At 44.8% G+C, this 15,466-nt stretch overlaps 1 protein-coding gene across 1 annotated transcript; it reads left to right on the top strand.

The window, feature by feature from the left end:
- The first annotated feature begins 10,781 nt into the window (after window positions 1–10,781).
- Window positions 10,782–14,496, top strand: LOC125578963. Its single transcript, XM_048742122.1, has 4 exons — window positions 10,782–10,914; window positions 11,140–12,566; window positions 12,894–14,324; window positions 14,368–14,496. Exons 1-4 carry the CDS (start codon window positions 10,782–10,784, stop codon window positions 14,494–14,496), a joined length of 3,120 nt encoding a protein of 1,039 aa, XP_048598079.1.
- The last annotated feature ends 970 nt before the right edge of the window (window positions 14,497–15,466 follow it).

Raw genomic sequence — 15,466 nt, 5'->3', positions numbered from 1 at the left:
TTGCTATAAGGTAATGCCCTTCGGCCTCAAAAACGCTGGAGCAACTTACCAACGACTCGTGAACCGAATGTTCTCCAAACAACTCGGAAAAACGATGGAAGTTTATATCGACGACATGCTCGTCAAATCCCTCAAAGCAAGAGATCACGTATCACATCTCGAAGAATGCTTTGCACAACTAAACTCCCATAACATGAAGCTCAACCCGACGAAATGTAGATTCGCTGTGGCATCAGGAGAATTCCTCGGCTACTTGGTCACCAACCGCGGCATCGAAGCAAATCCAAAACAGATCAACGCACTAATCGAGATGGCTTCACCAAAGAACAAGCGGGAGGTCCAGAGACTGACCGGCAGAATCGCAGCACTTAACCGGTTTATTTCACGATCAACAGATAAGTGCTTGCCCTTCTACGACGTCCTGCGAGGAAATAAAAAATTCGAATGGACGGAAGAGTGCGAAAACGCCTTCCAACAGCTGAAGCGTTATTTAGCTACTCCTCCAGTCCTCGCAAAACCTGTGGAAGGAGAGCCCTTATTCTTGTACATCGCGGTGTCAGCAACGGCCGTAAGCGGAGTCCTGATCAGGGAAGAATGCGGAGAGCAGAAACCTATTTTCTACGTAAGCAAAACCTTGCTGGACGCCGAATCTAGGTATCCGTTGATGGAAAAATTGGCATGCGCGGTCGTGACATCGGCCCGAAAACTAAGACCATATTTCCAATCCCACACGATTGTCATCCTCACGACTTTTCCCTTACGGACAATTCTGCATAGCCCAAGTCAATCAGGTCGTTTGGCTAAGTGGGCGATCGAGTTGAGCGAGTATGACATCGAATAGCGACCAAGGACAAGCGCAAAATCACAAGTGCTTGCAGACTTCTTGGTCGAACTTCCAGCGGGGGCAATAACCAATGAGGAACCAAATTCTACCTGGCTCCTCCACGTCGACGGATCCTCATCCAAGCAAGGATCGGGTATCGGGATCCGTCTCACATCTCCAATGAGCGAGATCTTGGAACAATCGTTCAGACTGGAATTCCATGCCTCAAACAACGAGGCCGAATACGAAGCATTGATCGCAGGTCTACGTTTGGCTCATGGCTTAAAAATACGTAATCTCCACGCTTACTGCGACTCCCAGTTAGTGGCCAGTCAATTCAGCGGAGAATATGAAGCCAGAGACGAACGGATGAGCGCGTACCTCAAACTGGTCCAAGGTCTAGCTCAAGACTTCGACTGTTTCGCCCTTACCCGGATCCCCCGTTCCGAGAATGTCCAGGCGGACGCCCTCGCGGCCTTAGCATCAAGTTCCGATCCAGGACTCAAAAGGGTAATTCCAGTTGAATTCATCGAACATCCGAGTATCGGACCACCAGTCGTTGCAATCTCATAGAGGGTCAAGACGACGAGGAAGAAGAGATTACGATGTCACCACCATCGGAGCAATCTGATTACGGCTGCGATTCGAGACTACATTATCGACGGGCAACTGCCCGCCGAAAAATGGGCGGCTCGCAAGATCCGAACACAGGCCGCACGCTACGTAACAGTGGACGGCGAAATCTACAAATGGAGATTCTCCGGACCACTCCTGACGTGCCTGGAAGGAGAAAAGGCGAGGAAAGTAATGGAGGAAATACATTCCGGCTCATGCGGCAACCATTCCGGCGGAAGATCACTGGCCGTGAAAATCAAACGCCACGGATACTATTGGCCAACAATGATCGGAGATTGCGAGAAATTCACACGAAAATGCGAAAAATGCCAAAGGCATGCGCCAACTATCCGACAACCGGCCGAAGTTCTTTCTTCCATCACATCGCCTTATCCTTTTATGCGCTGGGCCATGGATATCGTCGGACCTCTACATAATTCAAAGCAAAAGCGTTTCCTTCTAGTCCTTACCGATTTTTTCTCAAGATGGGTAGAGGCGGACTCATACGCAAGTATAAAAGACGTCCAAGTCGAGAATTTCGTATGGAAAAACATTATCTGTAGGCATGGAGTTCCTTACGAAATCGTAACCGATAACGGGTCTCAATTCATTTCCACCCGATTCGAGGCATTCTGCGAAAAGTGGAAGATACGACTCAACAAGTCAACTCCCAGATATCCGCAGTGCAACGGACAGGCTGAAACAATCAACAAGACCATTCTCGACGGGCTGAAGAAACGCTTGGAGGCCAAAAAAGGTAGATGGGCCGACGAACTCGAGGGAGTCCTCTGGTCTCACCGTACCACCCCAAGGCGAGCAACGGGAGAAACTCCCTTCGCCCTGGTATACGGCACGGAGTGCATGATTCCCGCAGAAGTAGAATTTCCCGGTGTTCGAAGAAGGTTCTTACCTGAACGAGAGGAACTCAACAATGCTATGCTCTTGGACGACCTCGACCTCATTAACGAACGCCGGGATCGAGCGCTCATCCGAATTCAAAACTACCAGCACGCCGCTGCAAGATACTATAATTCCAACGTACGGAATCGTAGGTTCAATCAGGGAGATCTGGTCCTTCGCAAAGTCTTCCAAAACGCCGCTGAACGAAACGCGGGAAAACTCGGAGCAAACTGGGAAGGTCCCTATAAAATCGAAAAAGTCGTCCGACCAGGTTCTTACGAAATAACCAACATGCAAGGCATAAAAATCCCTAGAACCTGGAATGCGATGCATCTCAAAAAATACTATCACTAAACAAACCAACTCGCAATCACTGAACTACGAGACGGCTTGATCTCCGCAAGGAGTACGTAGGCAGTTTGCCGAAAGGCAAATTCAGCTGTCCCCCCTCATTAAAAAAGGGGGGGGGAGTGGGTACGTGTACTCGTATACTCCCAAAAAATCGAAAAAACTTCTTACCACACTTTTGGTGTTTTCGACTTACTAAAACATCCTCACCCGCGAAATCGCAACAAGGTCTTCGGAAATCAGTTGGCCGCTTGGGAGAATCAACCTTTAGCATCGCGAGACGTCGCAAAAGATGCCTCAAAGCTGGTTTCTTCCGAGCAAACGAAATCTCCGCAAAAAGACACACACATGCACACATTAACATTCATTTTGCGCAAAATAATAAAAACAAAAGCACACGCCACCAAGTACGATGCTGATCACATCGAACTCACAAACGTCCTAAACAGACATAGACATCTCACGGAGATGACTCTCTTACATCCAACACAAGGATAATAGCGCTATAAAAGAAATCCGAAATTTTGGTCTAGCACTTCCGGTCTCCGGAGAGATGCTCGATTCGTATCAAACAAGTCATATAAGCCGAGAACTTTTCGCGGACTTTACATTGATACGAATCAGGAAGAAATCGCGACAGGAAAAACAATAGCCGGTTAGTCACCGCACAATCCTTAAACCGAAAGTAAACCTAGGTCTTGCCCTAAACCCAGCGCACTGGTCTCTAACATCTCAAAGGCATGATATCGAAAGATAGGAGATTCTTAAACCACGCCTCTATGTTTACGTTCGATACCTTCAGCACCCCCGCAGAGTTCACGTCTCGCGGAAGAACTCTCGAAACAGGCCTCGAATAAAACATTTCACAATCGAAGAAGGATATGAGACGACAACTCATCACCTTCCTCCCCACTATTCACAAATTCATAAAAAGCGTTATCCGATTATCATATTATAAAGCCGCGGAGCGGCAGGGATTCAAAGCCACACACGGCCAGTCCCGAAATACAAACAAGGCCATTCAAGGCCGAAACATAAAAACATAAAAAAAATCTCTCGCAAGAGATCTAACCCAAGTCACCCTCAGAACTTACGCCCCCTCTTCACCCGCTGCCTCGTCCGAGCCTGGAGCCGCGTCACTTCCGTTCTCTCCGACCATAGGGTCTTTCCCCTCTGGGTCTTCTGAACACGTCGGAAGGAAGCATGCGGATTTCAGGTCGGCCAGGATAAGATCAAAATCTCCATCCCCGGCCGCCATATCTCCCTTGCAGCCGGACAGCCGGGCCTCTTCGGCCTCCAAGGTCGGGGGAGTCTCACTTTGGAACGACTGAACTACGGCCATCCCACCCTCAATCGTCGCCAAAGCAAAATCCCTACTCCGGATACACTCGAGGGAACCCAGGGAAGCAGAAATCTTCGCCAAGCGAGCTTGAAACTCCGCGCGAAGGGCATCCGTAGCCTCTTGGATCCCGCGGCACGCTAGTCCAGCATCACTCTCGATTTGACGCTGGAGTCGACGCACCTCCGAGGATTTGGCCTTCCTGGCCTTCTTTTCCTTAAGCAAGGAACTCGCCGTCTTCCCGAGGTCCCTCTCAAGCTCTCCTATCGCAACCTCGAGCTTCGACACTTTCGCAGAGTGAGAGTCCTCGACAGCCGTCAACATAGCCTCGGTTTCGGACCATCTGCCCTGAAGCTCCACCAACTCCCCGGAAAGGCGACTGGTCTCAGAACCACATTCGCTGATCATCCCATCGATCAACGATATGAACTGCGAACGGTAAAATTGGTTAGACTAAGTCCGTGGAAAGAATACACGAAAGACGATCGAGAATTCAAACAAGAAACAAACCTTTCCGCGAAGTCCCAACGCTAGGCTCGACCCACCTCGCTGCGAAGTCTCCCCGTCGCCGCCCTTGGCAAGTTTCCTCTTCTGACTCTTAGGCTGAGTAGCCAGGACAGCGCTAGGAGCACGCAATGGCAGAACGATTTCTTTTCTGGCTGGAGGCGGAGGTATAGAGTCAGCGGCTTTCTCTTTGTCCTCGACGAGGATCAGAGTCGTGGAAGATCCCGCAGGTAGGACTTGCGGGAGAGGAGCAGCGACGACGATCCCATGACACGGGGCAACGACCTGCACGGAAGAAGACGGAAGCTCGGACCCGGTTTGAGCTAGTTCTTTCTCGGCTTGACGACGAACTAGTTTTTCTCGGAAAGAAAGATGACCGGCAACACAAGCCGGCACTTCCGCCGGAGAAGTTGGAATCGGAGCCGGAGAAGTGGCCTCACCCATCTCGACGTCGGAATCTTTCTTATCACCTTGGGAGGAAGACATGTTGAGAGGAAAGTTATGAAACTAGAGAGGTTTTTGAAGGAATGAAGAAGGAAAGGTGTGAAGAAAATGAATGACAGGAGCTCACTACTTATAGAAGTATGGGTTCGGAATGTCGTCTCGACAACTTTTTTCCGCGGAATTTTAAATGTAAATTTTGTCTAATACACTTAAACTTGTCAAAATCACCTATCCACCCGCTAGAATCACAACTCTAACGGGCTGGGGGGCTAACTGTTGGGGTCAAAAACGGTTACGACGAATTTAACATTCAAAACGTCCGAGGAGAAAAATAAGAATCTCTCCGAAGAGTATTTTTCAAAATAGACTCTTTCTTACGAAAAAGCTCTACGGAAGAAAGAATCGAGATGTCCGACGAAAAGCTCGAAACAAATCGCTACGTAGCGACCGAGTTCAGCCAAGCTCGGTCGCTACGTAGCGACCGAGCGCTCGTCCCGCTCTGTCGCTACGTAGCGACCGAGCTCAGCCTAGCTCGGTCGCTACGTAGCGACTGAGCGCTCGTCCCGCTCGGTCGCTACGTAGCGACCGAGCTCAGCCAAGCTCGGTCGCTACGTAGCGACCGGGCGATCGTCCCGCACGGTCGCTACGTAGCGACCGAGCTCAGCCAAGCTCGGTCGCTACGTAGCGACCGGGCGATCGTCCCGCTCGGTCGCTACGTAGCGACCGAGCTTAGCCAAGCTAGGTCGCTACGTAGCGACCGAGCGCTCGTCCCGCTCGGTCGCTACGTAGCGACCGAGCTCAGCCAAGCTCGGTCGCTACGTAGCGACTGAGCGCTCGTCCCGCTCGGTCGCTACGTAGCGGCCGAGCTCAGCCAAGCTCGGTCGCTACGTAGCGACCGAGCGATCTTCCCGCTCGGTCGCTACGTAGCGACCGAGCGATCGTCCCGCTCGGTTGCTACGTAGCGACCGAGCTCAAGCCAAAGCTCGGTCGCTACGTAGCGACCGAGCGCTCGTCTCACTCGGTCGCTACGTAGCGACCGGATTCCAGCCAAAGTTCGGTCGCTGTGTAGCGATTGAACCTTTCCGAACATCGACACGACACCGGTCCATGCATTCTCGTCAAACCTTCGAATGCTATCTCCCGAAGACCGTAGCAAGCTCAGTCCATGTTTCCCGCTATTCTAATTCATCGATCAAACTTCGCGGATTAGAAACCGCGGAAAACTCGTAGTAAACATGTCGAGTCGGAAGACGGTCCAAAGGGACCTAAAACACGATTCGAAGCCCATCCTACGATTTTCCTACCCAAAAGCCCGTAAACCACAGCATGGTTTACGCTTGGCCCACGAGGAAGGATAAATGTCAAGTTTCCGCGGATAAATACGGAAGTTTTGAAGATAATTATGAAGATCGGGAAAAATAAAAAATCTCCATTTTATGCTATGACGGCTTAAGGGCAGAAGAGTAAAAGCGTAAACCGACCTTGGAGCTAGTATATAAGGAGTCCTAGGCGAGGAGCAGAGGGGAGAACTTTTTCAGAGCAAACTTAGCACTTAGAGCAATTTAGGCAATTTTTCGTTTTTGTTATTTCGAGCTGCGACTCAATTAGGTTTAGCCGTCTTAGGGTTGCTAGAACTAGGAATCTCGCCGACAGCTCTCGAGCTCAGGCTTATACCTTGTTGTAACGCTCATACGCAGATTCGGAATAAGATCTACTTTGCTCTCTTTTCGATTTCTTATTTTTATCGTTGTTATTTTCGTGTTCTGATTGCTTGACGTGTGGTAATTAACAGATATCCGGGTCCTCTGGGAAACTAGGGTTTTCTTAGTTTCCTTATTTAAACGGAAATCGACAGTGTGAATTTCGGTTCCCACACACTCCTGCTCCAGGAGATAACATGCTTTGTTGTAGTTATTTTCCAAGTTATAAATATTCTTTTGTGTTGATATCGATAAGCACATAAACCGATCATCATCTTTTGATTCGTTAATAGTAAAAACATTCTTAGTCGGGTGTCCACCATCATAACAATCTGCCCCTCCAGAACTGTGATACCAAGTTTCTTAATCATAGTGAAATCCACTACTTTTTGAACGAGTACGATAAATGAGCGTCTCCATTGAACTCCATTCACTGAGGCAGGCCAACACATATCAATGCAAAGATAATTTTCCATATTGTTCAAGAGGTATGACTGTTCCACACAAACTTCTTCGTCTATGCATATCTCCACTAATAATACTCCAGGATCCCAATTACGATGAGTATGTACCACTAAGCCTATAACTGTTTAGTAATAAGAGTAAATAACCTTTGGAGAGAAGAATTCAAAACATACTCGCAATAAACAACCCATATAAATAGCCATCTGCGGTAGCACAAAGGAATAAAGTTGGAGAAATGCAACTCTAAATTTCTTAACATGAGCAGTAAATACCAGTAAGAAGGACACCGGCGAAGAAAATCAAATAACCAGAAAAACTCTTATCAGTATTGATGAGGGACGAAATGGTTACATAGACGAACCAGCGAATTGCTTTGGTACTGGTAGAGAACAAGAGTAAACAGACAGCAATCATCACCAACGAAGAAACGTCAATGAAGTCTCTCAGAGAACGGACCTGATTTTGAAGATTAAAAATCCCGTTCCCTTTCGCATTCTCCATAGAACCAAAAGAGAATTTTATTAATCTATCCTATTAACAACAAAACAAAGGAAATGAGCACAACCGGTGCTGGAGTCAATTTTGGAAAGTCGCTTTATTCGGCCGAGAGAGAAAACAGTTGTAAATATCATGATTTCTCCTAATTTTAATGTAATTTACTTATACTTCAAATTTAAAATAAATGAAAACAATAATATTACAATTCAAAATGTAATAATATTTTATTTATTATGAAGAAATATTTTCCTTTGAAATTTAATATTGATACTATATTTTCATTAAAATTATTATTTTTTAATTGAAAAATTATTTCTAAATTTGTTCTTCATATTACATCTACATATTTAAAACATCCGACCTAAATCCACAATTATATATAACACCTTTTTTGTCACTTTTGTTTATCCAAGTGAGAATCAATCAAATGTATAAATTTGTAAAACAAATATTTAAATATGCAATTTAGAATTTTTTATTTTATTTTAATAGTTTATGTTCAAATATTCATTTTATGCACATTTTAAGTTACATATTATGACAAAAATCTATCAACTTTTACTTTTTCTTATAAAAAACGATAAAAAACATATGTTATCCTATATAATCTTTTAGAAAAACATATGGCCTTTCGTATGTTCAAAAATCTCATTACCAAATTATATTTAACACATTTATAAAAAAATATTTTTTTTTTCCGAGAAGCATGTTCATTTGAGGATAACTTTGAAATTTAAATGTTTCAAATTATATTGTATGTCATTAAACTAATTAAAATTATTCAAATTTCTGTAAGCAAAATCAACCAAAAATATACAATTTGGGTGACATTTCATTTTCCCTTTTTAGAGGACATTAACTCAAGATGCCCTTATTGAAAAAAAAAACTATTCTTCCTACCCCTTCTCTATTTTCAATACCCTTTAGTGTTTGCACTTACTAAAGTAATCTTCCATTTATTTAATATAAATATTACACTTCACCATTACTAATACATTTAATTTTGAATCGAAAAAAAACCCTAGCGGCGCTCTGAGGCGATTCTAAGGCGACGTCTTCTGAGATCGAGATCTTCTTTGGGATTTCGATCTTCCTCTGATCTAGACGTTCATTGACGTTAGATCAGCCATCTCATCGACTCTGTGCGTGTGGTGTTACGGCTCCGTCAACAGGGTGATCGGGATCTTCATAGCTTCCCCGCCAAGGAAGTTGCTTTCGGTCTCGACTGTTACATCTGTTTGAACTCTGCTGTTGCCCTTGTCTGGATCGGTTTTTACTAGCTCTTTGGCTTGTATAGAAATCCGTCTTGTCATTGGATCGCTGGATCCGTGGTCTCTTGCGCAACTATGGGATCTTCTCATAGGTTTTCTTCTGCTCCTATGGCAGACGTTAAAGGGAAAGGAATTTTGTCTGAAGATGATGATGAGCCTATTTTGTTGGAGGAGGATGACGGGTCTCATACCATTCGGGAGTTTCGTATGTCCCTCATTGGTAAAGTTCTGAACCCTAAGAAACAGAACGTTGAGAAGCTCATCAAAGCAATGCCTACTCAATGGGGTCTGCAAGACAGAATTACGGCAAATGACCTTGGTAATGGAAAGTTCTTGCTAAACTTTACATCAGAAGTGGATATTCAGCATGTTCTTAGTCAGGGACCTTTCCACTACAATTTTTGTATGTTTGTACTGGTTCGTTGGGAACCCGTAGTCCACGATGAGTATCCATGGGTCATCCCATTCTGGGTAGAGGTCTCAGGAATACCTCTGCACTACTGGACGGTGAGGAATTTGAAGAATATTGGTAAGAAGCTTGGACACGTTGACACAATTGAGTTATCTGCGGGACGGCTGCTGGTGGAGGTTGACACAAGGAAGCCTTTGATTTTCAATAAGAAGGTGCAGTCTCCAGGAGGTGATGAAGTAACCATACAGTTCAAGTATGAAAAGCTTTTTAAACACTGCTCACATTGTGGATTCCTGACACATGAAGCTCAGAATTGTCCTAAGAAGATGGAAGAGCAAAGATTACAGGCTAAGGAGGCTGGGGTTTTCTCTCGGGTTCAGCTTCCTTTTGAGCCAAACAATCGCCAATCTTTGTTGGCTGATAGAACAGAGCGTGATCGTTATCACAGCTGGAATGATCGCAAACCTGTGTTGCGTAATGAGCGTAGACCAGAGACTGTCAAATCATCGAGCTCTGAGATTGCTTACAGACCGCGGGACGATCGGTTTATGCCTCGCTATGACAGCGATAGGGATAACCGGGTTCATAGATCAGAGGACAAACGTGGACCTCAGCGTTATAGTCGCAGATACGCTCCGTATGAGGTGAAGAAGACACAAACATGGAGAGCAAAAGACGTCAGGGATGTGGCCTCCCGACGTGAGCAGCGACATGGTGGTATAATGCAGTCGGGTGGCTATGATGACACTCATGCTGAGGGGCTGTCAATAGTGCAAGTTGAGTCCGAGCCATCCGAGATAGTTGGAACGTCTCGGAGTAGCGGAAGGAAAATTGCAAGTACTATTGTAACTCCATCCCGATTGCTTTCTAATGATGGCAACATCACTTTCCGCGATAGGGGTGATCCTCGAGCTATTACATTCTCTCCTATGGGGAATGATGGTTATAAGGAGGATTTGGAAAGAGGTCAGATAATAGGTGCATTGCAGGATATGGAGATTGTCGAGCCCGACGGTGTGGTGGTGCATCAACAAGAGCAAAACAACGATATGGAGGTGTGGAATGAGCAAGCGGATGATTTAATTGGAGAGGAGCTGGAAGAAATGGAAGAAGATGCTGTGTCTCAAGACGCTCCGGTACGTTCCCACTTTGGAGGAAAGAGTAACAAGAGCAAAGGTTCAAGTAAGGGGAGCTCACGTTCTTTGGCCCCACGTGGAATGCCGATGAGGAAAGTGGAGTTCCTCCGTCGAGGTTCTCCAAGGAAGCATGGTGTCTCCTCCTCGGGGGATCCAGAACACAAAAAACACAATCGTCACACCAGTTCGAGGAAAGGACGAACGTTTCATCACGATGCTAATGAGTTGGAGGGGTCCAAAAAAACCCCAAAAACTCATCCATGAAGACACTCAGTTGGAACTGTCGAGGGATTGGGAACGACCTCACAGTTCGACGCCTTACGGAGATGTGTCAGAAGCATCACCCAGGACTTGTGTTCCTTTCTGAGACGAAGAACAGGAGGCTGATGTTGCAAAACATTCAGACCGACTTAGGTTTTGACCATTTGTTTACTGTTGAGCCACTTGGACTCAGCGGAGGTTTAGCTTTATTTTTTATGGATGAATTTCAAGTTAATGTTTTATTTTCGAATAACCGTATGATTGACATTGAGGCAGTCATTGATGGAATAAAAGTCTATATGACGTTTGTTTATGGGGATCCTGTACTAGAAAGACGAGATCAAGTTTGGGAACGCCTTACGCGTTTCTCAACAACAAGAAATGGACCTTGGTTCATGATAGGTGATTTTAATGAAATTACAGGACACACTGAGAAAGAAGGAGGGAGACAACGTCCGGATAGTTCGTTTCTGCCTTTTAAGCAGATGCTGAATGATTGTGGGATGCTAGAGTTCCCTTTCACTGGGAACATGCTCTCCTGGGTGGGGAAGCGAGCAGGAGGACAAACTGTGCGATGTCGCCTCGATAGGGCAGTAGGAAATGCAGACTGGCATGAGAAGTTTCCCCACTCGAATGTGAAATATATGAGGCTATGGGGATCGGATCATCGTCCGATTCTTGCAAACATACTCATTAAACCGATGAGGAGATCAAGAAATTTCAAATTTGATAAAAGATGGTTGGATAATGAGGAGCTAAGGCAAGTTATTCTTGAGGGATGGAAATCTCCTGATCTCCCTCCCAGTGCGACTATTATGGAACATATTTCGAGCTGCAGGAAAGCCTTAAGCGAGTGGAGAAGACAACATAATGTTAATTCGGCGAAATTAGTGGAGGAGTTGAAAGAAAAAGTGGAGGGTCTATATGCAGATGACAACGCCACAACTGCGGAAATTGCAGCAGCTTTGAAAGAACTCTCTGATGCTCTTAAGGCGGAAGAACTGTTCTGGAAACAGAAAAGTCGAGTGTTTTGGCTGCGAGAAGGTGACAGGAATACTAAATTTTTCCACGCCCTAACAAAGCAAAGAAGAGGGAGGAACAAGATAACGCAGCTTCTAGACGCGAATGGAAATATAGTTGAGGATGACGAAGGACTGGTAGCCATTGCTACCAGCTATTTTAGACAGATTTTTGAGTCTTCAATCCCGGAGGAGATCGAAGAGGCTCTAGCACAAGTCCCTACGACTATTACCGGGGAGATGAATGATAACCTTACAGGACCGGTCTCCGAATGGGAGGTCAAATTAGCTCTTTTTGCTATGCACCCAGAAAAGGCCCCAGGACCAGATGGTTTGACTGCACTTTTCTACCAGAAATTTTGGGATATTGTAAAGGACGATTTAACTCTTATGGTTAATGAATTTCTTTTTGAGGGGACAGTGGCGAATGGACTGAATGACACGAATATATGTCTCATCCCAAAGACAACGAAGCCGAATGAGATGACTCAATTTAGACCAATCAGCTTGTGCAATGTCAGTTACAAGATAATCTCTAAGGTCTTATGCCAGAGATTAAAAAAAGTGCTACCAGGCTTGATTTCAGAAACTCAGTCTGCTTTTGTTGCTGGAAGGCAGATTTCAGATAACATTATGATTGCACAAGAAATGTTCCACGCTCTGCGAACTAAACCAAGTGGTCGTAGCAAGAGGATGGCCATTAAGACAGACATGAGTAAAGCATATGATAGGATGGAATGGTCGTTTATTGAAGCTGTTATGCGTAAGATGGGCTTCTCGGAAACCTGGATTATCTGGATAATGCGTTGCATTACGTCGGTGAAATACAAGGTGCTCATGAATGGACAACCAAGAGGAAATATTGTCCCTGGTAGAGGCCTACGCCAAGGAGATCCTTTGTCTCCTTTCATCTTTATTCTATGCACGGAAGCGCTCTCTCGCCTTCTCAGTCATGCAGAGAACCAAGGGAGGATAACGGGGATGCGTGTCACACGCGCGTGTCCTTCGGTTTCCCACCTTCTCTTTGCTGATGATAGCCTTTTCTTCTGTGAGGCGGAGCCCCGTGAATGTGAAGAAGTGATGAAAGTAGTCAGGAAGTACGGCAAAGCATCAGGTCAATGTATCAATTTCAACAAATCGTCATTACTCTTTGGTAAGCGGATTAACGCAACGATTAGACAAGAGATTAAAGATTCACTTGGAATACAAAATGAAGGAGGAATGGGAACCTACTTAGGTATCCCGGAAGACATAAGTGGTTCAAAATGTAGACTTTTTGCTTTTCTCAAGGAGAAGTTGATGCACAGAGTGAATGGATGGACAGGAAGATGGCTGTCGAAAGGAGGGAAGGAAGTGTTGATTAAGTCAATTCTACTATCTCTTCCGACCTACGTTATGTCTACTTTCCTGCTCCCATTGGAGATATGTGAAAATTTAGCAAGTGCTATCGCTAAATTCTGGTGGAGTTCAAATCCGCCAAAAAGAGGGATACACTGGGCGAAATGGGAAAAGGTCTGCCGATCAAGAGAAGAGGGAGGAATTGGGTTTCGGTTGATCCACGAATTCAATTTGGCTCTACTGGCAAAGCAGCTATGGAGGCTAGTTCAATTCCCAGACTCTCTGGTAGCCCGGGTCTTGAGGGGAAGATACTATAGATTGAGTTCTCCACTAAGAGTAGAATCTGCCAACAGTCCATCATATGTGTGGACTAGTATCTCTGCTGCAAGGAAGCTGTTACTACTGGGAATACGACATAAAGTACATTCAGGTTATGGAGTTAAGGTGTGGGAGGATCCGTGGATTCCAACGACGCCGGCGAGACCAGCGGTCCCTGTAGCGCCAGTTATGCACCCTAATATGCGTGTTAGTGATTTCGTTAATCAGGTTACAAAGGAGTGGGATGTTCATCTACTGGAACAATATGTCAATCTTGATGACATACCGCTCATAAGGAGTCTGGCCATAAGCTCGACTCATCGTCGTGATACTTTCTGCTGGAACTACACGAAGAATGGCCAATACACGGTAAAATCTGGATACTGGGTGGCTCAGAATCTCTTAAAGACAGTGGAGGAACATGAAATTCTGGAGCCGGGCATCACTAAGCTCCAAGCCTTTGCTTGGAAGCTAAAGGCGCCGCAAAAAATATGCCATCTTATATGGCAATTGGTAACGGGTCATGTAGCAGTAACAAGGAACCTAGCAAGGCGCAATATGAGGTGTGATAACTATTGCCCTAGGTGTGGTGAGCCAGAAGAATCTGTAACCCATGCCATATTCGAATGTCCGCCAGCGCTGCAAGTTTGGTCCTTATCATCGACTCCTACATGTCCAGATATTTTTCCGGTATCAAGCGTGTATACAAATATGGATTATCTATTCTGGAGGAAGAACAGTATTATCGCGCCAGAATTAGATAGAGATCCTTATCCCTGGATTATCTGGTATATCTGGAAGGCTAGGAATGAAAAACTATTCAGGGGGATTGATAGAGATCCTTTGGAGATAGTTCGACATGCAGAAAGCGAATGTCATGCCTGGTTTGATGCGAACGATGTGGTGCAAACAGTGGCACAAGAGAGTGATAATGTGGTGCCCCAAGTCATAAGCTTGGGTAATATCTGTCTGTTAGATGGATCTTGGACATCATCAGCTCGCTTTAGCGGATGTGGCTGGGCTTGGATGGACAGTAGGGGAAGCACGCAACTTATGGGGACAAAGAATATCTGTCGACGAGAATCAGCTTTGCACTCGGAGGTAGAAGCACTGCGTTGGGCAATGGAGAATATGCTTCAACATTCAACATGTCAGACTTTTGGGACAGACTGCAAGGAGCTGATTGCAATGTTAAAGGATCCGCAGGCTTGGCCAAGCTTTGCGACAGAATTGGAGAAGATAGAGACGCTTCTGATATGCTTTCCAGATTTCGACATCATTCATGTTCCACGAGCACACAATCAGCTATCAGACTTTTTAGCGAAAACTGCTAGATCCTTCCATAGGGAGTTATTTTTTATTGGTTGTTCTATTCCGGTCTGGTTACCTAGACCACCTCAAGTTTGAGTAATAGAATGGCCGTTTGACGTCAAAAAAAAAAAAAAAATACATTTAATTTTTCATTTAAATAAATTGACAATAAATCCCAACCACCTGACTCCACAATGCAATCTTAACTAGTGAAATCACACTAGGCCCACTTTCTTTCCTTTTTCCCAATCGTACTCATCATCTTCATCCTCCATTGACAAGTTTTTAAGCTCAAATAAGAGGTACTTATGTCCGTTTTGATGATTTTTTTAAATAAATATCATTAAAATGAAGTTTCTACCATGGATAATATAAAAAATAAGATTTGATGAAAATTTCGAGAGATTAAAACGTTTTCATTACTGTGTTTTTGGGTTTCAGGTTCATTTTATGTCCATTTTCGATGATTTGTTTGTAGAATATCATTAAAATGAAATATATATCATGAGTAATGTAAAATTAGATAGTAATTCAAAGATAAATTGAAAACGACTTTAAAAATTGTGGTTAGGTTTAAGCTTGGCTTTAAAAACTGTAGTTGTTATTTAAAAGGAAAAAGTATCTTGAACTGACATTGTTTTTTCGAACTTGATGTAAATTTATAAACCAAATCATCATTACCACAACATACAAAGATTTCCACAGTAGCTATAAAACGAAAAAAACAGAGCAACAAACAACCAACAGTCATCAGTGATAAACAA

The sequence above is a fragment of the Brassica napus genome, chromosome A10 (genome assembly GCF_020379485.1).
Source record: "Brassica napus cultivar Da-Ae chromosome A10, Da-Ae, whole genome shotgun sequence".
Lineage (NCBI taxonomy): Eukaryota > Viridiplantae > Streptophyta > Magnoliopsida > Brassicales > Brassicaceae > Brassica > Brassica napus.
Note: the sequence above shows the minus strand (reverse complement) of the source record. Positions and strands in the feature narration are given on the sequence as shown.

Bases quoted from the DNA above. Each gene is read 5' to 3' on its own strand.
- LOC125578963 (XM_048742122.1), top strand. From the start codon at position 10,782: ATGTGTCAGAAGCATCACCCAGGACTTGTGTTCCTTTCTGAGACGAAG. The intron at 10,915-11,139 runs GTTTAGCTTTAT...ATGAAATTACAG, and splicing joins GCCACTTGGACTCAGCGGAG to GACACACTGAGAAAGAAGGA. The intron at 12,567-12,893 runs GTGCTCATGAAT...CTCTTTGGTAAG, and splicing joins TTACGTCGGTGAAATACAAG to CGGATTAACGCAACGATTAG.